We start from the raw sequence: 10,137 nt of genomic DNA on the forward strand, positions 1-10,137 counted from the left end.
TTCTGCGAAACTGACTTTTGGCTATACCCAGCCCCTTATCCATCAAACAATGAGAACTAATTCTCACAAATAACAAACATCTACTTATTAAAGAAAATACTTCAATTCACAGGAGAAGGGGGAATCAACTGTACTGCCTAGAAGTTAGTCAACAGAGGTCAGGGGGCGTTATTTTAAATACCCTGCAGCTACTGATGTAGCAACTGTATTTTAATTCCTTCCACTCGTTTCCAAAACTTTTCAGCATAGTTATTATTTCTATATACAATATGGTAGGGGCAAAGAAGCTTTGGGGCTACAATAACAGCTGTTATAGAGACAGAATTAAATATTTTACATATGTATACATAGCTGCAAAAATATAATATTCATCACATTTCTCTTACATGGACAAATTCACACATAGGTTACTTGATTCTTCTGAGCAAATGCAGCTATTAAGTATGCCACGGATTCAAGATGGTATCCATTTTGTAATCTGGGAGCCACTTATATTCCCTGGTGTGGTTAGCGGGGGGGGGAGGAAAGGAAGGAAGGACGTTTCTTCCATCTATTTCAAAATCTTGGGAGATCACCAGGTCTCCTAAAATTTTGGCATCCTTGCATAGAATGTCATGAGCTTTAAGATATCATGATCTCATGGCAATCTGAAATTGGATCTTGTTCTCTTGCAAAAAAAAAAAAAATTGAGATTCTGCAGATGCCAAGTTGTCCACAGATGCTACATTACAGTGGCCTTGAAAAGCATTTAATGACATAGTAAATTCACATTAAGGACAATTTTGGAATGGCTGCTCTAGATCAGCAGCCTTTTATCACTTCAATCAGTTAGATAAAATGGACTTTGGATTCCTTCTATAATTGGTATTAGCAAAAGCTGCTCTTCCGTTCCAAAGAGCTGGCCCTCAAGTGTGCAGTATCCACTGTTAAGAGGTATTGTAATTACGCCATTCTGAATGTTTTATCCTGCATCTTTACCCACTAGCTCTATCATTCTCTTGTTTCCTCATTGTCTCAGCCATGGAGTAATATAGAATGAAGGGCTGGCTTTTCCTAAATAGTTTGGGTAAACTGCTTAGATTCAGAACTTGAGTGAGGGTTGTTCTTTCCTCAGTTATCCATAGCAGCACTGAACAAATGGAGACAGAAACTGCTCAAAGAAGATAAAGCTTGGGCCTATAAACTGGACAAGTGGCAGCAACTGTGTATCGGCAACCTATTAGCGTATACAATGACAGAGAAATTAACTTAAGCTAGGCAGGTAAATACATTTAACAGATTTAAATTTAACAAATAAACTAAATAAAGGTGACATTTTGAATGGTCTTACAACTTTGAAGAATGAAAAGTGTTCCAATGCTATCTTACTGCATATAGACGTTGTTATTAATTGATGTCTGTACACCCACTCAGCCTCTGCATTGCGATGCCAATTCTTCATATATAGTAAAATAATTTTCGTTTCAGTGTGAACTTTAAAAGAATTGGCAGTGGAACACAATAGAACAAACAGTTGCAATTGCCGCATAATCCAAGGAAAAGTCATAAGGTGCTTTTACAGAGAGGTTCTGTGTACTTCAAAGCATCTTTTTTTAGTATGAATTGGACCCACTGAATGGCCCAACTACAAATAATTTGCCAAATCTTTCAATTCTGAAAGTGTGCAATGATCCAATGAAGAACTTGGCTGTACTGTAGACACACTTGAAGCAAGACCTGCTTGCTCCAAATTTTGAAGTCGGGAACCGAGTCCCATTGGCAAGCTACTTGACTTGGGTCACACACATCACTAAAGTAAGATAATAATATATATAACATTTGGCTTAGTTTCATATAACCAAGTTTGTTCAACAAACATGGTAAAAATGCTGGTTTAAAGGTGAATAGACTATTGAGATTTAGTTGAGTTCACAGAAACCTTCTGACCTGCTGGATCCATAAACCCTTGTAGGGTGCCATTTATCTTTCCCAGCATCTATTTTACACATGGAGTCTGACTAGCATAAGTGATATATAAGTCTTAAGTGCTATTGCTATTGCTATTGCTATACAAGGTTGGAACACATACACATAGTATTCTTTACATTACCAGACAAATTTCTGCTGAGATTGGCACAGTTTAAACAGACTATAAAGTTATGCAGCAAAGATTTTCAGGTAACTTTGCAAAAATTGGTCCTGAGCCATCGTTCCCATGGAAGCTGGCAACAAGAAATGTAATTTCTGTAATTATTTCACAAGCTTGGCATGGATATTGACTGGAAATAACTGCAAAGTAGCCATAAGAATCGGCTGCACATCATTTCTTTACCTATTATTTCAAACTGGTTCTTGTCTGCCTGCACCTGGGATGCTAGCCCATAACCACAGACCCACAGTCATAGTGACCGCAACAGTTTTCCAAAATGTTCAGAACACCCTTATTTTTAGAAATGGACTGCTCCAGTTGCAAATAGCATTTTTCCCCCCACCAATAAGAGTGTAAGCAGCATCTTGCTTGCGTTAGTTATTTGGTGTTTTCTGTAGCGGCGTTTGAATTTGAATTTCAGTCATTTTGACTGCAGCTCTTTGTTAACATATATATTTTTTATAATGTCGGGGCCATGTTTTCCATCAAAAAGAGTGTAATTTGGTGATCCAAACTTTGAAGAAACTGTTCTACAATGGTATGAAGAAGCAGAGAGTGATCTGAGTGAAGTGGAATTGGATTGCAACAAAAATTTTGGAATGGGCGATGAGGAACCTGCCGCTGATTCTGACATCAGCGATGATGAAGCTCCCAATGAAATTGATGACCAGGTACAATCCACATCATGCAATAATTTATATGGCAAGAACAAATTCAAATGGTCTTCTGCACCTTTTGGAAGCAATAGATCCAGAACCGCTAGTCACAATATTGTACTGCAATTACCTGGACTAAGATCAGCAGCTAGAAATCTCAGAAATTCACCAACTCCACTAGAGATTTGGAAATTATTATTTTCTAAAGAAATTATTAGTGGCATCATTCAGTGGACCAATGTAAAAATTAGAGCAGAAAGATTGAAGTTAAAGGATGGAGAAACAAAAAGTGACCTGCACGATGTGGATTTGATAGAGATCAATACATTTTTTGGTTTACTGTTCTATACATCAATTTTTAGATCCAACCATGAAAACATTGAATGTCTTTTTGCTACTGATGGAACTGGTCAAGAAATTTTTAGATGTGTAATGAATCAAAACAGATTTGCTGTTCTTCGATGCCTTTGATTTGATAATCCAGATGACCGAAAGGAGCAACGGGCATTGAATCCCTCCATCCCGATTGCAGAAATTTTTGCACAATTTATAAAAAATTGTCAGGAGGCTTACACGATTGTGATGTCAGCCACCATTGACGAGATGTTAATTGGATTTTGTGGGAGATGCAAATTCAAAATGTACCTTCCACTAAAACCTGACGAATATCGGCTAAAGCCTTACAGATTCTTGCAATAGCTATTTTTTCAATGGTTATTTATATTTAGGCAAGAATTCAGATGGACGATCTTTATCAGAGAAGGACTGCAAATTTTCCAAACTTACTTAATCTGTATTGAGGTTAGCCAAACCTCTATTTCATAATAATAGAAATATAACCACCGATAACTGGTTTAGTCCAATTGAGGTAGTTCACGAATTAAGAGACAGAAGTTTGACTTATGTAGGGACTCTGAAGAAAAATAAAGCTGAAATTCCTCCTTCATTTCTTCCACATCGAAGGAAAGCTATTGGCTCTTCCATGTACACATTTACAAAAGAAATAACCCTCTTGTCATGTGTTCCGAAGAAAAATCGTACAGTATGTTTAGTATCCTTGATGCATCATAATGAATATACCGATCCCGATAGCAACAAACCTGAAATTATTTCTTACAATAGTAATAAAGGAGATATTGATTCATTGGACAAAAAGTGTGCCATATATTCTAGGGGGAGGCGTACCAGAAGATGGCCTATGGCAATATTTTTCAGAATATTGGATATTAGTTCAGTAAATTCTTTCATCCTTTACAATTGTTATGATAACACCAATAAGAAAATAACCAGGCAACTTGTCAAACAATTAGCAGAAACATTGATTAGAGATGAAATGATAAGACGACTGGATTAAAAAATAACAAAGTTAAAGGCTTGAATTTGAAAAATTCTGCAAATAGAAGAAATGCCGCAAGACAAAAATTTAGATAAACTTGAAAAAAGAAAAAATGTGTTCTGTGTGTGATCCAAAGTTAAAAGGAAAAACTTTTCATTTGTGTTACATGTGTAAAAAGCCAATATGTAACAAATGCTGTAAAAGATTCTGCAAACATTGGAGTGACTAACTAATTATTTATTATTATATTTGTTTTTCAATTTATAAAATTTGTTAATTTGAAAATTTTAAGTATATAAAGTAAATTTAACAACATATCCCACCTATTGTTTTCATAGATTAAGAAAATTGTATGAGCGGTCATTATGACCTCATGTCTGTAATAGCATAGCCCAAATAGTACGTCTGTAGTTAAGGGCTAGAAATGACTTACATTTGGACTGTGACATTTTGAATTTCTAAAAAAACTCAAAATGTGTTCTGTGCCACAGTAGCTAAGCCAATTTTAGATCTCCTTTGAGAAGCTTTCTCGCAGATAGAAACTAATGAGTAGCATGAAAGGGGGTGCTTATGTATTAGGGCTCTGCAGAAGTTCCAGAAATGACGCTTTGTAACCCTGTAGAAGTGCAGTATGTGTCAAGCCTACTGTACAGAGCTAGTGGGGAGTAGCTTCCAAGCCAGCCACGCAGTCCCTCCAAATGACACGGCTGCTTAAAAAATTTACAAAGAGGTGTTTTTTATATACGCTCTCCCTTATATTGAAAGCTTTACATTTTTTGGAACCTGGATGTCTTCCCCCAACGTAAGGATTTTAATTCCCAGAATTCTCTAGCTGGCCAGGGCCATTGCTGAAAGAGCACTTGGATTGATGAATACAGTCTAAAACACGGGTGTCAAACTTGCCGCGTCCCATGACGTTTCACGTTTTTCCCCTCCGTGGAGCTGGGGTGGGCATGGCCTGCACGCAGTTTGACACCCCTGGCCTTAAATCATTACTAAGAAAATGGTCCAAGGGTTCATCACTTTGACTCTGATGGCAAGAAATTATGTGGCAGCATCCTGCCTAGCAGATGTCTGTTTCTATCAAATAGTGCAAAAATCCTTGTTAAACAGCCAGGCCAGGGCAAGGCAGGCCAGGCCAGGCTTCTTGCATACAGTGTATATAAGATATACAATCTTGGCAAGTACAATTTAATAGACCATTTGTGTCTATTATCCAAAGATGCCTATACCGTTATTACATTAGTAGTTGACGGTTGCCAAGAACGTCACATGTAAATGTTGCAAAGCATCAGAATTGCTTTAGTTTTTGTGAAACATTCCTGTCTGCATGAAGCATTTTAAAAATGACTTTGATTTTGTTAAAGAAACCAGCCATGTGTTCTCTCTCTCTCTCTCTCTCTTTCTCTCCCTCCCTCCCTCCCTCCCTCCCTACAATAGGAAATACAACCTCTTTGTAAATAGTTTCTGCATTTTTAACCAATCAATATTGGGACAGAAAGGTTTGTGTAATGCTCGCTTGAAGATTATTTTTATATCTATATTCTGTATGAATATCTGCTGCAAAACTAAAAAATTGTAACATACTGCCTATATCAATGTTTTTCTGCACTGCCTAATTTGTGCCTTGGTAATTGTAAAGTTACCATCCTGCTTTACAGTGGATGTTTTATTATTCCTGTTATCATACTGTAAAAAAGAATGTAATCAGGATATATCTATGAACTGATGCAAAGAACCTGCTCTCTCTCTCTCTCTCTTTTTTCTTATTTGCAGTAAAAGACTATTTCTAGATCTCCTTTTCATTTTATCCTAGTTTTTCAAACTTGGGGAAAAGAAGGGAAAGGTACTGAAGATATCTCAGAAGTTGCAAAGTTCCTGGGAAAATTTGGAATTTGAGCTTTTTTCTAAAGTAGGTTGAAAATTCCTGCTTAAAGGCAGAAAGGGAATTAAAAAAGAATGGAATGGACTGAATGCTTCTGGCAGGGGATTGTCCTTGGTCCACATAGTACTTTTGAGAACCAGAGCAGGTTGCATTGCCCACTTCAACAACCACTTAGGAAAGAGTCATTCCTTCAATATTTACTGCCAAATATATATATATAAATAACTGAACTAGTCGGGGAAAATGGCAATGGGTCAAATTCAAGATTCATCATTTTAATTTTTAACAAGTTACCTCAAAAGAACCCAAAACATCAGAGACTCTCTTGGTTAGAGGGCACAGGAGTTTAATGAGCTCATTTGGCAGCTGTTTTGTTTTTTTAATGAGTTTGTTTCAAATTCAGGCAGCAAAACTTAATCTCTGCAGGTAAAGCTTATACAGGTAGTCCTTCACTTATGACCACAATTGAGCCCAAAATTTATGTTGCTAAGTGAGGCGTTTGTTCAGTGAGTTTACACTTAATGGTCGTAAGTGTGAAAAATGGTCATGTCACTTTTTCAATGCCTTGTATCTTCGAACAGTCACTAAATGAACTGTTATAAATCAAGGACTACCTGTAACATTCCCTAGGTATCTGGACTGGAATTTTAGCAATTGCATTTCTTTCCACTAAACTCAATTTCTTCTTTAAAACAATACACACAAGCCACAGCATTAATTTGATATGGGATTTAAGGGATTATATTTTTGGTCCAGCATTAAGACAACTCCTACCAACAATTCTATTGGATGAATACAAAGAACTGTAACTATTTGGAATCCTTTAAGCATCGAGTAACTTTACAAGGCATGTTATACATTTATACATACAACTTAAAAGGTTTACATTGACCACATTTATTCAAAAGTAGCACTCCAATTAATTTTGGAGTGAAATCAAATCAGACATGCAACCTAATCTTTTTTTTTTTCTTTTCAAAATAATGGTACCAGGGCATGCTCCTTGAAAAATGTGCAGATTAAGCCTTAAATGTTTTTAAAGATGACATGGTAATATAGTAGCAAACAAGACATGACTAAACATATGAAGAAATCAAGTTCACATCCAATCACCATATAAAGACAACTGTGCTACATGATATTCACAGCTTTACATTCATTTTTGTATTAGTAGCAATTCAGGATTACATAGAGTTAAAAAAACGCATAGAGCATACATTTTTTTTCCTCAGCCGCCTTTGGTACCACACTAAACACTCACTGTCTACTTCTTTTCCCCACTCCTACATGAAAGAAAAGCTGTGCTGACACCTTGTGGTTTTTGATGAAGACAAAATCCATTGCAGTACTTTGTTCTAGCGTTTGTGTAAACTGCACTGCTATTTCAAGGTAGCTTGTTTCTTGTAGAAGTGCCTGTTGTGAATAAACCAGGTGCTTGGTAATAACCGAGTGACTCCAAGGAGATGCGGAATACTTGAGAACATTAGTCTTGTAAACTAAAATAAGTTGCCTGCATCGTCTTTCAGTTAACTACAAACTTCAAATCTATCCAATTAAATTTTAACAGAATTTGACTGCGTTGATCCCATATCATGTGAAATCAAAGATCTGGGAAGATCTGCTCTTATGAAGATATTCATTGGTAGCCTCATTGCAATGAACAAGGACATACATTCAATTTCGCAGCTACTAAGATTGTTGGCCGTGCTGGTACAAAGATAGCCAGGGACATGATTGAAGCCTGAGAAATGGGCCTCTTCGTCAGTCAACAGGACTACCAGCTCATCAAGTACTTAGGAGCCGAGGACTTGGCAGCACAAGAAATCAACAGCCAATCACAGGCCATCAGCTCACCAGTCAATAGGAAGGCACCACAAAAACATGAAGCATAGAATAGCCCAAAGCACATATTCCAGTGGAGAGAAGTTCCCTGAGGACGGGCTCCAGCACGAGTCCAAAAGCCCGGAAGACTAAACCTCTGATCCAGATTGAAACTTAAAATATCTTTTTATATATATATCTTTTTATATATATATATATATATATAGGGGGGGGAACAGTAGTGGAATTCAATTTTTTTTAACTACCGGTTCTGTGGGCGTGGCTTGGTGGACGTGGCAGGGGAAGGATACTGCAAAATCTCCATTCCCACCCCACTCGGGGGCCAGCCAGAGGTGGTATTTGCCGGTTCTCCGAACTACCCAAATTTTCTGCTACCGGTTCTTCAGAACCTGTCAGAACCTGCTGAATAGCAGCCCTTGGGGAAAACCTCAGCCATCTAAAGAGAGTGAGTGAATTTTTCCTTCAAACACTCCCTGTAGTGCCAATACTAAAAATGGTAGGCAACCTTCCAGTATTTTTTGTCCCATTCTTGGCATATTTTCAGTACTAGCTACAAATTCATACCAAATTAAAAGCTTGGGTCACTGAATCCAGTATATACTTGGCCCAGTATAGCTAGGTTGCAAAAATCCTTACTAGATGGCAGAAAAGAGTTAGAAATTTCTATATAGCTCTACTGGGGTAGCCTGGCTTTTGCAGTCAGATCTGGTAGGCCTATTTTCAACTATCTTGATTATTTTTCTTCTTATTACAGCTAATTGGATTCTTTGCAGCATTATTCTTATAGCTAATTAATTTAATTTTGGCATTCATTCTAGGATCCAGCAATTTAGTTTTCACCTTGAAGCCAAAGATTAACTAAATATTCCAATTTCTCTGGAAGAAAAGTTATTTCTCATGTGACAAAGACAAAATCACCTTTTTTATATCCAAAAATGCTGAAATCCTATAGTGTAATAATGCAAAACCAGGATGGTTTTGCTAGCGAAAAGTTCACATACAAAAGGTTCCTTTCTCTTCCTTATAACTGCTAAATCTCAAACATTCTTGATTCGTTGCCAAGTTCAGATGCGTATTTTGCACCAAAGAAATCTCCCAACTGAACACTTATCTTTGTTTAAGTTCTTCTTTTAATCAAGGGGCCTAAACTGAGCATTTTTTGCATACAGAATTTTTAAAATCCTAAAGTCATACTTATCTCAAAAAGTGTATAAAGTGGCTATTACATCAGAATAAGGGGTTTGTTTTATTTTGGCTTAGTAAAATTGCATGAAGTGGACCATATCAATCCTTGCTCCCTCCCTCCAAAGTCGGTCTGAGTGCGTATTTCTCCCTCTTTTTAGGTAGTCCTTCACTTACAAGTTCGTTTTAGTGACCGTTCAAAGTTACAACGACCCTGAAAAAAGGAACTTATGATCATTTTTCATATTACTGTTGCATCATCCCCAAGGTCATGTGATTAAAATTCAGATGCTTGGCAACTGACTCATTTTTATGACGGTTGCAGTGTCCTGGGGTCTTTTGAACAGCTTTTGCCTCCTTTTGATAAGCAGAGTCAATGGGGAAATCAGATTCACTTAACAACCGTGTTATTAACTAACAACTGCAGTGATTCACTTAACAAATGGTGGGGCAAATTATGGTCTTGTTAATGATGTTTATTATGAATCTCCAAGTAGTGTTTATTGTATTTTTTAATAGTTCTTGGCAAGAAAGATTGTAAAATGAAGCAAAACTCACTTAACAAATGTCTCCCTTAGCAGCAGAAATTTTAGGCTCAATTGTGGTTGTAGGTCTAAGACTCTCTGTATATGCTACAAGCAAGCACTACAGGAGGATTACAAGATAGTCTCTTTCAAGTCAAGCCCAACATTGGGGACTCCATGGCCATTACCATGCAGCAATATAGAAGTGGTTTGTACTGCCTCCTTTCTGGAATGTTCCCCCTTGCTTCCCATCTAGCCTTCAGCCTCTGTTCTGCAGAAGCACTACCCCACACCAACCTTACTTAGCTTCCAAGCCAAGTCAGTGTCAGCCAGGTGTTGCCATCTGTTGAGACCAATTAAAAGAGAGCTATTAAAAATACACTAAACACTACTTGGAGAGTCATAATACGGAAACATCATTAACAAGACCATAATTTGCCCCACCGTTCAACCCTGGGAATAACCCCGTGCTCTTTATGAAACAGCAATATTAACACTTCCCTTTGAGTTGATTCCTAATGTTTTTCAACGCAGGCCAGCACAACTAAACTATCAGGCAGAAAGTGAAGTGATGCAACCCACCT

General features: G+C 37.3%; 1 protein-coding gene across 1 annotated transcript; it reads left to right on the forward strand.

The window, feature by feature from the left end:
- The first annotated feature begins 2,727 nt into the window (after positions 1-2,727).
- PGBD4 (piggyBac transposable element derived 4) lies at positions 2,728-4,138 on the forward strand. Its single transcript, XM_070934416.1, has 3 exons — positions 2,728-2,799; positions 3,349-3,476; positions 3,616-4,138. The coding sequence occupies exons 1-3, from the start codon at positions 2,728-2,730 to the stop codon at positions 4,136-4,138; spliced, it is 723 nt and encodes a 240-aa protein (XP_070790517.1).
- The last annotated feature ends 5,999 nt before the right edge of the window (positions 4,139-10,137 follow it).

This window comes from Pituophis catenifer, unplaced genomic scaffold (genome assembly GCF_029215685.1).
Source record: "Pituophis catenifer annectens isolate HBS135680 unplaced genomic scaffold, rPitCat1.0.hap2 SCAF_1, whole genome shotgun sequence".
Taxonomy (NCBI): domain Eukaryota; kingdom Metazoa; phylum Chordata; class Lepidosauria; order Squamata; family Colubridae; genus Pituophis; species Pituophis catenifer.